This window comes from Neodiprion lecontei, chromosome 4, assembly GCF_021901455.1.
Source record: "Neodiprion lecontei isolate iyNeoLeco1 chromosome 4, iyNeoLeco1.1, whole genome shotgun sequence".
In the NCBI taxonomy this organism is placed as follows: domain Eukaryota; kingdom Metazoa; phylum Arthropoda; class Insecta; order Hymenoptera; family Diprionidae; genus Neodiprion; species Neodiprion lecontei.
In genome coordinates this window covers 34006031-34026222 of record NC_060263.1, presented here as the reverse complement: position 1 = coordinate 34026222, position 20192 = coordinate 34006031, and the positions used below count along the sequence as shown (strand labels likewise).

The following is a 20192-nucleotide window of genomic DNA, read 5'->3' as shown; positions in this document are numbered from 1 at the left end:
CTCGATTACTTTCACACCTCGAGGTCTTTGAAACACCAAATTTCAATAAGAGATCGCGATGCAGTCGAAAGTCTGATCTGCCCCTTCGATCCTGAAGCTTCAAGATATTCAAAAGCTTTACCCTCACGTTTCGGGTGACGAAACGTTCGACTGTACTGATTGCGCTGTTAAAAATTTTTGTATGGAACTGCCTGCGCTGTAATGAAAGTTCTGTAATTTCACCATATGTTTACAGTTTAATCAATTTACATATAAAATAAATTTACTACACAATTTAGTGAATTCGAATTACTTTCTTGTCTTTTTCATGTAAATTTTAGTAAAATGAAAAATTTTCCTTGTAAACTTAAGACAAACGCATAGTAATTTACGTTACTGCACCGAATTTGTAAATTTGTTGTCTAATTTCGTAAATTGACAATTCTTTTGTACAGTAAATGTCTAGTAAATTCACAATAATTTTCAACGGTATCTGACACATATCCCGTATTTTGTCGCATCGAATGAAATTTTGCACAGTAAATGTAAATCATAATTACATTTGAGCATCGTGATTCCGAGAAACATGCAAGTTTTCAAGAAAAACTTGCTACCTGGAAAGTAATTTCTGCAGAACCGTTTCAAAGGCCATCGAAGAGGGCGTTGTGCCTGTGTCTAGGACTATCGATCGAGCACTAGAATTGAACTTCTTTGGCAGAAGCACCGTCATTAGCTTCCATCAGGGAAAGAATAATTCCAATCGTGGCCAAGGTGCACGCCAAAGGTGCATCAGTTGGATTTAGCGTGAGGCGCCGCAGCCGTTGATTGTTAAGCCGGCGTCGGCCGAGGCGGAGTTTCTGACTTGCCGTCGGTAATGCTTTCGAATCTCGAGCTACACCGTTAACAGCTAACCACTATAAAACTGAGCTCGATCATTTTTCTTTCTTGGAATCTCCCGAGTCGAAGAAACGCTTCAAATAATTCATAATTTATACAGTATCGAGTATGATTTTTATTACGTTGAAGCTCTGCGACGTTGTCGATTTGACCGTGAGAAAATTACAGAATTCGACCGATATATAATATGTCGCGATATTGCTGCAGTCAGCCTCTAATGTCTAATGTTAGACTTCACGCACAGCCTGACGGACCATTCGACATCCTTGCAACTATTACACGTGGGCATTTACGAGTTTAAAGCAGCAGGTAAACTCCGACGAGTAAAAGGTCTGTATCCGACAATCAGATTGAGATTCGTTCGGCTGCGATAAGATCACAACAACCGTGACTAACGAAAGGTGCCAAGACCGCCTTCCGCAGAAGAGCGTTTTGAGATTGGCGATTCGCGATTTGGGAATGGGAGGCGTGCATATGGATTGAAATTTACTTTGCAAAACTCGGCTCGTTACGCGAATGAATTTTTATTATTCCCCCGGAAGTCGGATGACCCCGATGAGTTCTTGAAGGTTTCCCCAACTGTCGATACTAATTAAGACGGGGTTGGGATGTAACACCTGCCGACAGGGTCAAATGTGATACAAACACAATTCGAGCTTACAACCAGTAATCAAGCGGTGACTTGCAATTCATAATCGCTTTAGTCGATTATACGACATGATATCAGCCGCCGTAAATTCGTCAGTCATACTTTCATAAAAAGAAAAGGTCAACGAGGTCAATTATTGCGAGACGAACAAGTAGCATTTAATATCAAACATGAATATTATTTATGCAATACCGCGAAAAGATAAATCGCAATTTGAACACTCTTCTTAAGACTCTCATCGTGAGTATAGTCGTTAATTACACATCGAGTCGTTTTTAGTACATAATAGAAGTCATATTCGTTAATTAAGACGATAGTGACGACTTTGCTCAAAATTGCAGACAATAGGCAACGCAACGTATAGCGATTGTTTACCCGAAAACAGCCTTCGACTTATAACATGGGACATTTAATGCGACATATTAAAAACTGCTTTATTACAACTTTTGCTCGATGAATTAGGCCTAATTTATATACCATGACATCCACCTGCGGGATAATTCAGCTCATTTCGAGAACTTGAAATCCAACAACGCGCGAAATATATCGTTCTACCAACGGAATATTAATTATACTCTACATGTATGAAGTATCGCATAACGATATCAGTGTTCATGATTGTGATTAATTTATTCCCGTAATATTCCCTAACTTCTCGATATACTCGGAATCCAAGGATTTTTATAACCGACTGCACTGCAGAGTAGCGAGCTCTATCCGTAGCTTCGTGAAGTCTTTGAAGCAACACCAATTGACCAGCTTTATATGAAACACCTGCAGGAACGCTACTATACCGATACAAATTAAACACTTTGTGTCATTTGTATAAGCTATTGGAGATTTCCCTGAACATTAATATCAAAAAGATGATAAGTTTCTTCCATCGAAATTTAAATGTTCCTGTACCGATTCATGATTTGTTCGCACATTTTCTTTGCTCAACCCAATAAGTAGTTTCAATTCGATCGGTGGTGTATTAAAGGTTTTCTTTCATATAGCTATCCATTCGCTATTTTTTAAACTATTTAGTTTTATTCAGGCGATAGTAATTTCATTTGTAACTTTATTCGCATGTATTATAAAGTTTTAATAATAAGAAAATTTCAAATCCTCCCGCGCCTCCGCAGCGTTATCTAGTACAGAAATACATTGGCTGAAGTATATTCTTTCAATATAAAACAATATATATTTCAGATATACAACGCATATGCGTTGACTGAAGACTATCAGTCAACGGCATATGCCAAACCTGGCAGCGTGATGACAGTACCCGGCGTATTCAAGTTTACCGCCAAGCCCCAGCGGCCATTGCTGATTGCTGAAACCACGAAGTAGCTGAAACTGACCAGTGAGCAGGAGTCTCATTTGACGCCATTGCTCAGTGAGCACTAGTGAGCAGCGCAACAGGAAGCGGTAGGAAGGCATTGGAGGACAAAGACGTTCGTCGCAGGGTATCTGATTAGGGAGTCTTTTACGGTGCGATTCAGCTGCTCACGCGATATTAAATATATTGAAAATGTTTCCAATGAGCTCTCAAAAGATGTACTGGATATTCAGTGATGAAAATGACATCACGGAACTTCGCGAGAAGACTAACTCGGAATTCATCGAGAAGCATGGCGTGAACGTGCCGGTGAGTGTTTATTCCAGTTTATTCTATCTCCCAATCGATATATCTATAGCTATAACCCAAAAAGCGTGTTTTGTCAATTCGAAAGAAATTACTCGACAAAAGCCAGTTCATACAAAGTTATGGATAATTATATCAGCTTCGAACAGCGTGCGTTTTAACATTTGATTCACCAATCGAAAATATTCCATCTTTCGCAAGCAAATCTCCGTACTCTCTAATCGTCTTTTATTTTGACATACGTATCAATTACGTGATGAACATTCCGCGCGATTGCAAAGCAATTACGGTGTTACCCGGTGGATAAATTTATTTGAGAATTTTAATTATACACAACGTGTACTGGAGAACACGCTATTTTGAATCTTTGATCGTACATAAATGCTCACGCAGTTTGTTGATTAAATACCTATAAACTTGGGGACGCCAAATAATGGCGGTAAAAATGTCTTCACCGTTTGTGGGAAGAAGACTGATATTTATACGGACATAAAAATTCTTGCCTAATATTCGATCGGCATGCTCTGTGTAAATGTTGTCCCATACATTTGCGTTTCCGTCAAGGAGTAATACTTTGTCTTTGAAAAATGGTTCGTTCTTTCCACTCGTACAGCGCGATCAAAGAGAGGAGCATTTCCTAACGACTTCGGAAGAACGGATATTACTCAAATTCTATGAATTACAACTCCGAGACTTCTGTCGCAGATTTGTTCCGCCCATGCCAAGACCTACCGTAGCAACTGCGCTTCACTACTTCAAGAGGTTCTATTTAAGGAACAGCGTTATGGATTACCATCCTAAGGAAATCCTTGTCACGTGCGTCTACCTTGGCTGCAAGGCAAGTATTTGTAATATGAATACAATTTAACATACTTGCAGAGATGACTTGCAATTAACTTTTTTTTATTGCGATGAACAAAACTTCAACTGTTTCCAGATTTTATTATTTTTTCAATTCTCTTTCTTAGGTAGAAGAATTCAATGTCTCAATATCCCAGTTCGTAGCGAATATCAAAGGAGACAGAGAAAAGGCATCAGACATCATTTTAAACAACGAATTGTTACTCATGCAGCAGCTCAACTATAACCTGACTGTCCATAATCCTTTCAGGCCTGTAGAGGGCTTGATGATCGATATAAAGGTGAGTGTAGCTTACGAAGGGAATCTACTTATTTTCCAAGCTGCAGAATCATTGGCTGAAATTTTTATCTCTTATTTTGTAAATTTCTCTTGACAATTCAGTTTTAACTTAAGCCCTTATTTCTGCTATTCATGGTTCACTCATCAAGATCATATCGAGCCTTTTGTAATTTTCTATTAATTTTTCCTGTGTTTTTAGACCAGATGCACATCACTTGAAAATCCAGAGAAGCTCAGACCGCATATCGACGATTTTCTTGAAAGAGTGTTTCTCACAGATAGTATTCTGATTTACGCTCCGAGTCAAATTGCTTTGGCTGCCACCTTGCACGCAGCGTCGAGAGCTGCTGCTAATCTAGACAATTACGTAACAGACACACTGTTCTCGAGGGAACATTTGCCAGGAATCATCGAGGCTGTTAGAAGTAAGTCGATCATAATCGTTTTTGGGGATGTTTCATCATCTTCGTCATTTTTCTTCTGACACATTATCACCGATTGTAACTATGTCATATTAAATTTTCAGAAATAAGATCAATGGCCAAGTGTGTTGAGCCTCCAACAAGAGAAGTGGTCCGGTCTCTCGAGAAGAAACTGGACAAGTGCCGAAATCAAGCGAATAATCCAGACAGTGAAATGTAAGCCTTGCATTCACGAATTTTTGCCAAACATTTTTTCCGCACGTAAGGCTGGTCTTCAAATTCAAGTACCAAATGCCAGTTCGAAACATCTAATTGTGCTACTTAAGTTATTACATTTTACTTCTTCACTTAACTGTGTACCTTTACTTAACTTTTTCAGTTACAAACAAAGAATGCAGGACATGCTGGACGAGGATGATTTACGGGATAATGAAAAATACGCAAAAATCATTCAAGACCAAGCAGAGCATGACGAGAAAGTATTGGGCGTGAGTAAATCTCTATCTCCATCGGCGTTGTAGCATCGAAAGGTTTGCCACTAAATTTCTCAAAAGACTTCAACTTACGAAAATAAGTAATCTTTAAGCACAGGGCGTAGAGGACTGTGTGATATTTCACACTTATCATCGTTTCATATTCAGTCAGTTGCACTAGCATATCTTGCTTCTTTTGTGCTACATCTTGTTTTCATTTCTTTGAAATTACGAAAAGTGATCTACAAAATTTGAGTATTCACTGCAAATCCTGATTGAACCCATATGATTCAATTGTATTCGACAGTGTCACTCATAATGTTCAAGACAACAGTTTAACATTTTCCACCCCATGTTTTAATCATTTTGGGTGTCTAGCGACATGATAAAGTTGATAATTCTCTAAAACTTGTAAAATGAATCTAGTTTCTTGAATTTTGTACTATTAACTTTCTTTTACAACTAGACTCTGAAGGTAAAATTCTGCTATATAAATAAAAACTAGCGAAGCTCTCAATAAAGTCTATATTTCATAACATATACAATACTTAAAAGCAATGAACACCACTTTATTTTTGTAGATGAAAATAGTGTTTTTGAAAATTGAAATCCTTGAAGAATTATAAACTGTATCACAACTGGATATCCCCTTAATTTCAATTTTGAAGTAGACTCAGGCAGCAATAAAACTTTATTCCTAACTTAACCGTAATGGCCACTTTATTGACCTGCAAAGGCCGACAAAAGTAGCTTATCATTCCCTCTTGTACTTTTCTCCGCAAATTTTTTTTTTTTTTTGTTCCCTTGTTTTTCCCTTAAATGCGGTTTCAACTTTTAAAGTCAATAAAGTTGCGACAGTCAAGTCCGGAATAAAGTCCTATATGCAATACGGCTATAAAGACTATTATTTCTTTATCACATAATGTGCTATTAAAGACAGTAAAATAAAAAAAACTAGAAACAAAATAGAATAATTGTTTCTCAGTTACTGTCAAAAATTGTGCATCTCTAACGACTACAATCTCGGGGCGTAGTACATAGGTATTCATTTTGTAATTATAAGCTTCCAATATCTCCAGTACCTTATAAAATATGTTCGTACCCAAAGCAATGATTTTTCACTAAATCGTAAACTAATGTAAATCAGCTGGCCGAAACGCGTGTATGGGGCATTCCACGTCAAGTCAGCCACCTCCAGGCCTCACTACCTTTGATTTCATTCTTCTAGGATTTTGTTATACCATGCGAAAGTGGTGTCTCTGATTTATTTAAAAATTTTCGGAGCCTCCGTTCCGGAGTTCTTGCAAGCCTAAATTTTACGATATTCAAAAATTTACGAACTTTTAATCGATGATACCTCCAAATTGAACAATCGTATCAAAAACAGTAAGGTGGTGTTTCGATTCGTCTTGAATTCAAGTGTTTGAAAAAAAAATGTTTTGCAGATATTTTCCGCGACGTTTAAGCTGTCGTAACTGATGTTCAAATAAAAAAATCAAAATTCCATCAAGTATATTATTTTTGAAAATTTTGAAACATTTTTTTTTCGGTTGACGAAGTTGACGTGGAATGCCCCATATACAAACTAATGGATAACAAATATGCGAATTATTCGGAGTACCTTAGGTAGAGGAAAACAATGTTCAATTTACGTTGTCCTAATGAATCAGTTAATTGGAATCTGAGTATCCGGTGCAATCGGCGTACAAAACTATTTACTTGATTGCTTTATCTGCTTGAAGATTTCTCAAATAACACTGTAAAATTTAACGCTACGCTACAACACCCGTGTTTTGCTTATCATCCAATTACTACATTTTTATTTCAAATGTGTAATCAACACCTGAAGTTTCCAATTTAGAAAATCGAAACCTAAGTCCACCGTGGCTTTTGGTACTGAAACAGCCACAAAGATTACATAACCACGTATCTCCTTAGTTCGCAGTTGAAATGATAGGGTGGCGACAGACTGGGAAACCCGGGAATAGTCAGGGAATTTCGTATATTGGAAAAAGACCGGGAAAAATCAAAGAATTATGATGGACTATAAAGAAAAACGTACTTTTTCTATAAATCGTTTTCAAACTTCAGCTGAGCTTCGTAAATTCAGTTAAGCTAACCGTCTAAAATGGTATCGTTCAATTTCTAAGTATTTGTGTGAAACTAAGCAATACTATGTGCTTTTTAGATCCAAATTTATATATTCAAGGTGCGGAACTTCTGGAGCTTTTCGTCATAAAAGCTGCTCCACATTACCTATGTTTTGTGGAAAAACGTTAGAGAATTCTGCATTTTTTAACCCTAGACGGGGCAACCTAATTTTTATACTTTCTACGGGGTAACTGGGGCATCGGAGTACCCCAAGCGTTTCCAAACAATACAAGCCTTTCTAGTTCCAATAAGATAGGTTTATTATGCATCATTTTCGTCGTTTTTTAATCAGAAACACGAAGGTATATATTAAAATCCCTTTCCTTTGAGATGAAAACGAGAAGAACTTGTTTAAAGCAAAAAAAAAAAAGGGCGGTGAAGAGCTAAAAATGACTTTTTTCAGTCAAAATAGTCTCATTCTTTTTCTAATTAACCGATTTCCAAAACTCCAACGGGATTTGAAAGGGAGTACACTGAGCCTTGAGATGAAATGGTGTATCGATTCATTTTTTTCAAAAAGTATAATTATTTATTTATCCGAAAACTGAAAATAACAAAAAGCCGTAAATGGGTGAAGTCAATGAAAAATTACATATTGCATCTTTTTTTCAACTTTGAATGAATTTTTTATTCAACAAATAATTTTTATAAATATAGAAAATAACCATCGAGGCTTAATGGTATACCGATCGGTTTATAGTGGCACAAATTTCACAAAAGATTGAACTGTGCTCGTCACAGACAGGTCGGTTACAGTTTTCGTAGAAAGTTTTTACTTTTCGGTCGGCTGGTCGTGGACAAATGGCACGTCTTACTTTTTATCCAGCCCGAGGTTTATCATTTCCATCCCCCTCTGAGTCCGAATCGTACATCATTTCTACATAATCTTCCTCTTCGTCATCTTCCGACAGCATATCAACAGCCAACTCTGTTTTTTCCGAAAGCGCCTCACTGGCCGATTTAGTCCTTGGTGTGAACACTGAATCTTTTAGGGAAGTTTTTGGAGTTTTATAGGCTTTGAAAAAATCTGAAAAAATTCTGGGTTAGGTACTTCTTGAAGTGTCTACTACATGGCCCAGAAGTTGTTTAACCCTAGGACCCTAGACTATCTGTATGAAACAAATACTCTACATACGGGTTACGCGCACCCCAGAACTTGAAGTCACCGTTGCTAGAGGACTGTTTGTCGTAGAGAGTTTTTTTCTTTTCCAATTGAACGCTGAAAGACTGAATAATGGAATAGGATATGCGACAAAAACCTATTATGACATTTTCGTCTTAAAAAATGCGATTGAATAAAGTAAGAAAAATGATTTCAGCTTTGTAGGAAATAATATATAAGATAACGAAGCTATCTTTCGAATAAGTTATAATGTCAATCGTATTAAATGTATATTGTAATATTCAATGGAATACTTCTTAAAATTCTACGTTAAATGTGTGAATACAAGTATATTGAAGCTTTGCAACCGCGTAAGTGTAGTAATGCTCGATATGCACGGTATTCAATCGATGTGAACTCTCCGAGGCGTCGTCACGTAATGCCCCTTTGACACCCGCTTTCTAGACCCACCGCATTCGATTCGTCACCCGTCTAATCTCAATGTCTATGTTCTGGCTCTCGAAATATTATCGGCTTCCCTGCCTCACCGCCGTGGTCCATACCAAGACGTTGACTTCATTCGGCCTTCCTAGATTTTACGACGTCCTCGTCGTAGCTTCGTCCACCTGTCAATCTGAAAATAAACGTCCACCACACGAAATTATCAAAATTTCCGTATATAGCAAGACAATAGGCGGGTGCGGCGTTCACTCCGAAATCAGAGTGATCAAGTCCGATCCAAGAGTTTCAGCCACCTCTCGTCATTGTCTAAATACATTTGGGCTACTATCATTCGCCCCACAAGGTTACTATCATTCGCCTGTTTCGATTACTATCATTCATCGAAATTCCAACGTGGCCTTACCAGTACTATGCCGTAGCATCAAAAATGACCCACGGACTCAGCTGATCCACTGCCACTACCGTTCGTTGCCCTGGCGTCTTCTTCATGTCCCTGAGGTCCTCGACCTCGTACCGGTCATTTGGTAAGACCGCCCTGACCTTGAACGGCCCCTTGGCCTTAGCATTCAGCTTCCGGCTCTCGCCCGTGGCAGGCGCAGCGCTGGATTTCCACATGACAACGTCGCCGACCGCGTGCCGGGGAAGTTTAAACCTTTTCGCATCAAACGCTCTTTTCTGCCTCCCTTGCTCTACAGCGATGTTGTCCTTTGCCATCTTCCGCAACTCTTCCAAGTCCACCTGATCCAAGGTCTCCTGAATTGCAGATATCAACACCGCATCGGCGATACTGCGAGGTTTGAATCCATACAGCAGTCTTCATGGCGTACTTCGCGTACTTCGGTTCGTGGTATTATTTATGGCACTCTGAACCTTCTTTACGGGCTGCTTGTTTTCCAGCCCAGTGCCGGCGTTAGAGGGACTGATACCCTGGGCAAGAATATTTTGGCGCCCACTTAAGGAAATCAAAATCGAGAGTTAATTTTTTTCTGAACCAATGTGAACGTGTATTAAGAATTCTATCTTTCCTTTAGCGTGACCCAGAGCTAACGACGTGGACGTAGAAAGTTATGTAGCTCCTCTTTGTTTTTTTCATATTTTTTATTGTTTTTTTTGTTTTTTTTTTCATTTTTTTTTTTGTTGATTTTCTTTTTTTGTTATCCAAAATTTGTTTTTGCATGAATTTAATGCACATTTTATATTTTAATTACTCTTCATTTTGATTTAATACTTTGTTAATTTTTGAATAACTTTCTTCCTTTTTTTTGTACTGTTCTTTAGTAAAATTTTACTTTTCGGGCCTTTTTGTCAGCAAATACACGAATTAAACTAGAAAAATCCAATTGTTCAACGATTTCATTTTCAATCGACAGAGTAGCCAAGTTAGAGAGTCTCGATTGAGAGGTTGTTGATCGGAGATACGTTTTTATTAATTTTAGTTTAGAAAAACTGCGTTCTCCACTTGCAACTGTAACCGGAATCGTTGCAAAAATCCGGAATGCAATCCATACATTTGAATAAAGTTCTTGAATATTCCGCTGTCGTATAAAGTTGAAACTTGACTTTCAAAGTACCTTTGCTGATATAATGAGAGACGAATTATATTCCTCTGCGATTTGTCTCCACGCCTCTTCTTTATCTTTAAGCGTTGATGTATCGCTTTTTTTGTTCTCTATTAGATATGTGCGAAAATTTCTTCAAAATGTTGAGGAACAGACGCTTCTCAGTTTCCGTATAGTGTTTTTTTCCGGACATGTTTATACCCCTACGAAGAAACATTTTAACCATAAAATGCTTTTATCTCGAAATTTTATTATTAAATAATCACGTTAGAAAATTAATATATATTTAAATTATCACATTGCTTTCATCATGATAGAAAAAATTATAATTTACCCATAATTGAATACTTACAGTTGACAAATGTTGGGTAGATAGAAAAACGTTTTTCTTGGATGACGATTTTTGGCTTAATTTATTGACTCTTGTATGAAACTGTAAAAATAACTTAGCCCACGTGACTTCGAGGGAAAAAATCCCGCGAAAAGTTAATTCTTGTTTGTGCCACTGGCGTGACAAGTGATTTCCACAGATATTCTGATTGGCCAATACAGCGGAAAAATCACGGAAGTAGCCGAATGGCACTTGAGAACTTCTCAAGCAATTGCTCGAATAAGTCATTCTTAAGCAAATTCTGGACCCATTTACTTAATAAAGCAAATCTTATTCTCTGACTGTGAATTCATGCAGTCTTCAGATCAGCTTATATGAATAAGCAAGTCTTATCCAAGTCAAGCTTAAGATCTTTCTCAAGACTCGACTGTGAATACGGCCCTTAGCTATCCCCATCATCCACCGCGCGTTCCAGTTTGGTGGGGGGTGGGGGAAGTATCCCACCTCCACCAATCGCCCCCCAAAATTTGGCGCCCTGGGCCATCGCCCCATCGCGCCCCCCCCCCCCCCCCCCCCCCTAACGCCGGCACTGATCGTCAAAGAACATAGAGTACACTTGGCTTTGTGCTTATTGCTTGGATCAGGGCTAAGCCATGTCCTGAAATCACTCTCATTTGTCCAAACGTTTCGAAATTTTTGGGGACGTCGCGTGTCAATTCTAACCTTCTTCCGGGGGGGCGTACTGGGACTATTATCTTCAATCCTATCCCTATCCATTACGATACGCGTGCGTACTTACATTTAACCTTCAGTATTTGTCGAATATATAAACTTTTCACAGTCACCACAAAAAGTTTTATTCCGCAATTTTTTTAATAATCGTTCGTGGATTACTTTTGGATGTATATTTTCTATTTCTGAATTAAAAAAATTTCGAAAAATGTCTTCAGAGTCATTTTCTTCTTCTACATGGAAGGTTGGAATAGCATCAATATCCTCAACTTCACATGATGAAGATTCAATATTTTCATACGTTAATGCATTCTGTAGAGTTTCAAGATTCTGATCTGATGAAATGTAATCGAGCTCAGCTTGCGACCTAACTTCATTCGGTTCAATGATTGAGTCATTATTCATTTCTTCTGGCTTCTTAAAGATCAATTCACTTAAATTTATGAAATTTTCATTTAAGTGATCTTCGCTATTCTGATGATTTTGTTGTAATTGTAAGGTCGAGTATCTACTGAGTAGGAGAGTTTTAAAAACTGATTCAAAATGAGCGCAACATAAGTTATCATTGTCTCCTTGGTGATGCCTGATTAAGCCAAAAAAATGCGCTAAAAGAAAAACTGTTTTCAGAAGGGACAACAATAGAAATAAATATAAAGAAATTTTATACAATGTTTATTGGTACTTAAAGTTTATAAAAAAATGTATTTTAATTTTTCTTTACAAAAATTAGTACATAAAATATCACGTGACCCAAAGTACAATGAAAAAAAAGTTGCTCCACGGTCTGCATCATTTATCCTTGAAATGTTGATGGATCTGTAAAAATAAAAAAAATTCTTGTAAAATTTTCCAATTTACGGAATTTAGAAAAAAAGTATGCGTTTTACGTCGTAAATGTCACACTGTAATTATGTTTATAAAATTTTTTAATAAAAATATCGGAAATCCGGCTCGACAGACTATAGAGAAAACATTTTCGAATATTTTAAAAAAAATCGCATCAAAAAATGTTAAAAACTGCATGAGTTATCATGCAGACCGTGCCGGGAAAAGTAGTTTCGAGAAAAACGCGTTTAAGGGGGGGGTACACCATGCAAGCAAAAAAAAATACTGCAACTTTGCGATTTTTTTTTGAAAAAACGGATTTATTTATGAACATGCGGTCTTGAACACATTAATATATAAGCTTTGAGAACTTTAAAAAATTTTTTTATTGTCGAAAAATTTCAAAATGGCGTCGTGACAGTTGGATCCCCAAAGCCGCTCGGAAAAATGGGGTGCGAGATTTGGTGGAGTCGTGGATAGTCCTAGAACACACAAATTACAAAAAATTAGTTGTATATTATGTTTTCTTGTCCACTACGTACCACTTTTTTGATATCTAGTCTGAAAAATTTTTTTTGACCGTTTGAGGTCGCAAAAACGTGGTCGAAAAATTGAAAAAAAAAAAATCGTCACTTAAACAACCATAAAAAATTTTTGAGACTAGATATCAAAAAAGTGGTACGTAGTGGACTGCTTGAAGGTATTACGAATCAAAAAAAATTTGTTTCATAAGGATCGGATAAAAATTCGAGAAATGCCAACTCGCACGCGTTTGAAAACGTGGTTTCGAGAAAAACGCGTTTAAAGTTTTTTTCTCGTTTTTCGTTAAAATAAGTGAAAAAAAAAGTAGTTTACCTTTAGTCATCGATTCCAGCTCCATACTGTGGTCCTTCCTCTTCCACAAGAGCATCCTCAGCTGCTTTTTTTTCAATTTTGGATCTCCTACGAGCATTTTTTGCCCCTTCACTCATGCTAGATTCGGCATAGTGGATTCGCTCGTCATCAACGTTCGTGCAGTACGTGTAGCAATTCTCGCCAATTTTGAGTCCTAAAGCAGTCATAATTCTCATTACACTTTTAAATCCATCGTTAAAAGTGCAGACTGCGATACTGGTGGCAATATCAACTACAGTTTTTCCATTAGAAAAGTGTTTTGGTGCGAAAGACCATACAACGCTGTTGAAACTCTCGTTGCTATTTTGCGTATAGCCTCCTAAGCAACGCTCAAGCAAATCTCCTTTGAGTAAATCTTCGTACACAGGTTTGACAGCGTCGTAAACTTCCTGCAACATTGGTGCTTTATCATGCTTGGAAGTTCTCCAGTTGGTTTGTGGCTTTTGCCCTTTGCCATTTGCACCATGAGTCTACACCTGGCATGCAATCCTCATGTTGCGGTTTCTCGTCGGTGGAAATTTTGTGATACAAAGTCGCCCAAATTTCTTTTTCCATTTTTTCTACTGAATTAGGATTTCTCCTAATCGCTAATCCAAAGTATAAAGATAATTCATCGATTAATTTATTTGTCAGTTTACCTCTGCCTCCAAGACCTTTGTTAGCTTTCTTCAAATTTCGCAGCCGCGTACCTACACGTTTTTGTACGTGATCAATGCATTCTTTTTTTTTTACTTCCAAATTCTTGTAAGGTTTACTCTCTGCAATTCCTTTTTTAGTTTTCGTATCTCCGTCTCCAATGTAATATTCATATTGAACCCCATAGTTTTCTAATGACCTCCGAAACATTTCCACAGCACTATCTGGCTCCATTTTCCCAGAGCTACCTTTGTGATTTGCTGCACAATTTTCGTGATGATTTTCTAACCACGATTCATACTCAGCCGTACCTTTGAGCTTATCGTGAATTTCGCACTCTTTGCAATATCTGCTTTTTACCAAACAGTCGACAACTTTTCCCGAGAAATAACCAATTAATGTTGTGACTCCGAAAAACGAAGAAAATCCTCTCTTCATCCAAGTGCCATCTCCGGATACAATAATTCCATCCTTAGATAATTGTAATTTATCTTTATTGGCAGATTCTTTAAGTTCTTCTTCCGCAGCAACTTTCATAGATGCTTTAGCGACGGTTGCTGAAGCTTCTTCAATAATATTTGTAATTGAATCAAAAGTTGTTTGCGCGATACATGATGCTAAATCCATGACACCACAAAAAAGCTGTATTGCCTTCAATCCTTTTCCTAAAAGTCGGAAAGCGAATGTGAAGCGTCGATTTATCTCGTATGCAGTATTTATCAATGGCGATGAAAAAACACTATTGATATTAGCGTCATTTGATGCTTGAATTTTATAAGCTATTTTAGCAATCGCCAAATCATATGTGACTTGCACATAACTTTGGCCACATTCTTTACCTACGTTTTGTGCTTGCTCCATAGTATACACTACCACTGATATATTTGTTGGTGATAAATTAATCGGAGTAAGATAGGATACTTTCTGTTTCGGGCTGTTGTCTTCTATAATTTTACAATTGAATCCTGTCCACGATGGTGTATTCGGCACGTGAAAAACATGTGACAATAAATGTAGTAGATCAATTGTTTGTATGAAAGACAAATTTTCCGGTGAAGGTGATCGATCATTTTGAACTGGTGTTAAACACCCTAACATCTTTAATTGTTTACCAAACGGATTGATGGCTTATTTTCTGTTTTTCCGCCGGATTCATTAATCTTTCTGCGAATGAACCTGGCCTCCCAGTGACAGCGTATTCTCAAGAATAACTTTAAAAATGCTTCACTAGTATCGATTGTACATAATTCGAGCTTTCTGCACGACTGTAATAATATATGAGAGAGAACCTGAGTGACAGTATTCGAATGTACGATGCTTTGAATCACACTTTTGAACGTGCGTTCCCATGTAATAATGTTTTCGAAAACGTCTTTGTTGCATAGACCAATCCATGCGTATCGGCATAACTTTTCATGATAACATATAATTTATGTTCAGCATCTAGACTATCGTTTTCATCAATTAGTAATTTCTTACAATCTATACAATTATGATGGGATAAAAAATTTTTACATAAATATCCACAAATATAATAAACTGCATTCGACTCAGTGAATTCCTGGATTTCTGATTGCGGAGCCGAGTCGACAAGGTCAGTGTTTGTAATACAAATGTCATTATACGACGCACTGGGAGTAGCATCTTTAGATTGGATATCTGTAATGCAGCTCAATTTTGCTAATATATGATCTGTATCTGCTTCGCAGTTGCTCAAGTTGGAAATTTTCGTCAAATGTGTTATCAAAATATGCCTCAATCCTGATTCGAATTGCATGGGAGATGGATACATCGAACAGCCGTGCTGTCGTCTTACGGTGGAAAAATGATTTTCTAAAGGATCCTGGTTTAACCGTCGCGTACACAAATGTTTTATATTGTAATTCACTGATAAATCTTCAAAAAGCTGTAGTACAGCACTAATCGGCAATTGAAGACCTCCAATGCACGGAGGTTGTCGTCCCGTAACAAACTCAGCTGTCTCGAAATTTTTCAACATTGAATTCAGATATTCCACATGCTCTGACTCTGATGAGATGGCATAATTTAATTTTTGTGGAAGATTTTTTTTCAATAGTGAAGAATTGAGAGAATCGAATAATTTGTCCATGTCTATTATAAATTGAGCAGTCATACTACAGTTAGTGCTAAATTTTTCCGGAAAGATTGTTTTATAAACCAGGTGTGCTGTGTACATAGACTCGGAAAATATATGCGCAGCTAACGAAACACGCATCTTGCTCCATTTACCTAGCTTAAAATGTTTTTCACTAATTTTTGGCAGCAAGTTCAATGGATTACTCTTACTAAAATCGAAAACCGTACAAATTTCTTTCCAATCCACTAATCCGTTTTTATATCGTAATACTTTATTCATCAAATTATTGCGGATTGACTTGAGTAAATGAGGCGGATCATAAAGCACATATATTTTCTCACCATTGCGATGAAAATATGGACGCTGTGTCGTCACTCCGAATTTTGCGAGGAAACCTTGATTTCTTGGACCCTGATCAAATATAACACTTTTTACGATCAGGCCCTGTTCGGAAACCTTGTCAATTGAATCGAGAATTAATTGATGAATTTTGGGAGAGTTCCCTGTGCTACCTAAAAAATAATACCCTATGACTTGCTTAACATTTTTATTAACCCACGTAAGCATTGCAACCACAGCTGATTTTGCAACTTGTGGATCACGTACTTCACCATCGTCAGCATATCCAATGAACTTGTCCGAATGTGGATCGTAATGCACCTCTGGTGTGAGATTGATTTCGTCAAGTATTAAAGAAACTATTTTGTCACTTTGAGGAGCTTGTCTGAACTTAGCTTTCAGTGAATTTAATACAGATTTGTTTAAGGGATCGTCTCAGTGTGACCCTCCGAAAAATTGAACCATCAAGCGAGGCCGCCGAAGGCGGCCGAAGCTCGATGATAATTATACGAATGTCTCGCCCGAGAGATTACAATGTAGTATAGCTACTTGTTGCCTTCAAACCACACGTTCAGAGTCTAAAAGAAATTTTAAATTCCCGCCTGGTTGCTCCTGGCGCCACCAGGTGTTCGCTTTCGTCATTACGTTTAGAGTGTTATCCTCTTGTGGAAAAAATAAAAAATTTTTAATACTTTACCGAGAGATTGGGTTGGGAAAAATAAGCTCGATTTGTACATTTCTGATTTTATTGTCTTTTAATTGACCTCAAATGGTTCACAACCTTTATTGGGTGGGTAATCTCTCGGGCGAGACATTCGTATAATTATCATCGAGCTTCGGCCGCCTTCGGCGGCCTCGCTTGATGGTTCAATTATACTTCATGTCTCGCCCTTTGAGATTACAATGTGGACTTTTAGAGTCTATTAAAAATTTTTTGTTTTTATGTCAACATGACCCTCTTCGCGAAGTCGTCGTCTTGGATCTTGATCGGGAGGTTGTAGAAATCCGCGAAGACCTTCGATTTCTGGGACCATCCCGCGATTCTTTTTATTTCGTCTATGTTGACACCTTTCTCGGCCGCCTTCGACGTCGCAGCATGTCGTGTACTGTGGGCAGTATATCGCTCGTCTACTCCGAGTTCTCTAAGCGTACTTTTTATCCATCGCCCAATGGTGTCTCTTGAGACTTTTGCATGTGGTTTTTGGAAAGATATCAGCAAGTAGTCTTCTTTTCCTCTTAAGTCTTTAGTTATTGTTAAGTAATGTAGCAAAGTTCTTGCGATGCATAGTCCAGGTTTGTCGAAAGCGAACACCTGGTGGCGCCAGGAGCAACCAGGCGGGAATTTAAAATTTCTTTTAGACTCTGAACGTGTGGTTTGAAGGCAACAAGTAGCTATACTACATTGTAATCTCAAAGGGCGAGACATGAAGTATAATCACTGATTTTATGAAGAATACAAAATGATTTTTTTAAAGTTTATTTATTGAGTGCATCATTGTTGTATAAATTGTTGTAATTTCGCACCACGAATCTCCTCCCGAAGGACAATACTGATGCTGGGGATTCTCATCAGTTGAGCTTTTGTGGTAAAACGTCGCCCATATTGCGTTCCTCATGTTCTCAACGGAATCGGAGTTTCGACGAACTGCTAAGCCATAATATTCCGAAAGAGTTGTTAACAACTTTAGTGTCAATTGCACTTTTTTTGGTTCAGCAGCAGGTTTTTGCATTGCATTTTTCCCCCCTTTCGCAATACTTGAACGAGCTCTTTTTTTCTTCGGTTCAGTCTCCACTTGTTTGTCTGCAATTTGCTTCTTGGCTTTCTTCAATTGGACCAACCTTTTTCTCGCTTCGTTTCCCCTTTTGTAAACACGTTTTTTGACGTGCAGAACGCATTCTTTTTTTTTTTATCGTGAGCTCGTCGCCATAAGGCTTGGCTTCTAACAACATTTTGAAGGTCTTTGTATCTCCATCTCCAATATAAAATCCGTATTTTGCATTCTGGATTTCCTCAGATCTCTTGAAAATTTCGAGCATACCATCAACCTCCATTTTTCCAGCGCTGCCTTCGTGATTTACGTTGCACTCCGGTTCATGCGTCGCATACCATGCATCGTATTCAACCGTGTTTTCTCTTCCCTTCCAAAGTGAACAAGCTCTGCAAAAGCTTGACCGAACAGCAACGTCCAGGACTTTATTGGTGTATTTTCCAATCACAGACACGATACCCATGCGCGAAGTAAAACCGCGCTTCGACCAGGATCCATCACCAGACACCGTGAGAATATCCGCTCGATTTTCCGCTTCCAAATTTTTTTTTTTTTCTTCGGAGCCTGCTTTTCGGATAACGGCATTGTATACCGATTTCACAACAATACGCAGCGTTTTCATGATTCCGTAATACGTTGTGCTGTTGAAAGTTGAACTTAGATCCATTAATGCGGCAAAATTTCTGATGCCATGTATGCCGATGCCGAGTATTCGCATGACGACACAGAAACGGCGGTTGATTTCGTACGCATTGTTTATCAACGGACAAGAGTTGATCTCGGCCGGGTCCGAACACAAACAAACAACACAAATTTTGAATCCCAATCCTCGAATCGATTTTTTATAAAATCGCACATCACTAGCACAATTTTTATACATCCATTGTCGGTAAGTAACAGTTTTTGCTGGTTGTGGAAGGTTATATTCTAGAGACTTGTCTTTACAAGTTGAACATTCTCTAAATAAACATTTAGTACAATAAATGTCACATGTTATATCTGTTAGCAATCTTGGTATATTATTATATTTCATTCACCTAGCGATGCCGCACAATCATGACATTGAGTCGATAAAATCTCTTCGTCCACAATATTCAAGACTAAAGTCACTCGATATGATTTATTATGTACTCTGTGTTCAGGACAAATAAGACACTTGAGAGTACATTCAGATCCATGAAGTTTCAGCTGTACAAATTCGATGGCTGCATCTCCATATGACTTTCTCCCTGATCTATAATTCAAAGCAGTTTAACCCAAATAGTAAGATAACTGTGATCATTTATTCACTATCTCATAAGATACTATTTTTATTTTTTTGATAAAAAAAGGTATCAATTTATTTCTAACTACTATTAATTTAAATAGCTGTATTAAAGTATACGTACAGGTTAGCTTTTGCTCCTTTCATTTCTGCTGATACAAAGTCAGAGTTAGATGCGAGATAGGATGCAACCATAAATGCATCAACTTGTGGTAAATTATCAGATCGTGCTTCACTAAAACCTGGATTTACTTTTCGTCGGGGCATTTTATTATTTTATTAATAATCACTAACTGCACTGCTGTCAAACTAATGCTTGCTTAACAATCTTAGTATAATAACATTGATGTGATCATAACCTCCACACGATTATCCGTGTGAGTTGGAAAAAAAAAACACCACACAAAAATTGATTTCTATTTTAATTATTTTCACTGAAGTCTGACATTAATTATACAATGTATCAAACTTAAAGTTTAAAAAACTTGCTTAAAATTTTTTTAGCGCTAGAAAATATTGTACATTACTCTTTGTGGATTCAAATAAACGCGCCAGTAGCAGCACAATGACGTCAAACCAATCACATTCCGTTTTATGTCACGTGACTTTTATGTGATTTAGGACCACTTTTATTTATTAAATTATTTTTAACCCTTCGTCTGTAAAGGTATTTTCCGCACCTCTCGTCTGTAAACGTGGGTCTTTCGCGTCCGGCCATTATTTCACTCCCTTAATCCAATCAGAAAATTCTGAAAAAATTCATGTCACTTCTTGAAACATTCATTTTAAAGTGCCGATTGGAAAATTCTTGAAAATTTAATTTTTTTATTTATTTTTTG

General features: G+C 37.5%; 1 protein-coding gene across 3 annotated transcripts; it reads left to right on the top strand.

The window, feature by feature from the left end:
- The first annotated feature begins 2926 nt into the window (after positions 1 to 2926).
- On the top strand, positions 2927 to 16101 carry LOC107217863 (cyclin-H). 3 transcript variants are annotated; one of them, XM_046736564.1, is made up of 7 exons: positions 2927 to 3158; positions 3769 to 3993; positions 4124 to 4297; positions 4496 to 4721; positions 4823 to 4934; positions 5098 to 5248; positions 15593 to 16101. In XM_046736564.1, the coding sequence occupies exons 1-6, from the start codon at positions 3042 to 3044 to the stop codon at positions 5237 to 5239; spliced, it is 996 nt and encodes a 331-aa protein (XP_046592520.1). In that variant the 5' UTR covers positions 2927 to 3041; the 3' UTR covers positions 5240 to 5248; positions 15593 to 16101. The 3 variants fall into 3 exon arrangements, with proteins under 3 accessions (XP_046592520.1, XP_015511035.1, XP_046592521.1); XM_015655549.2 differs by lacking the exon at positions 15593 to 16101 and having other exon boundaries at positions 5098 to 7899; XM_046736565.1 differs by lacking the exon at positions 15593 to 16101 and having other exon boundaries at positions 3019 to 3158; positions 3861 to 3993; positions 5098 to 7899.
- Positions 16102 to 20192: the final 4091 nt, after the last annotated feature.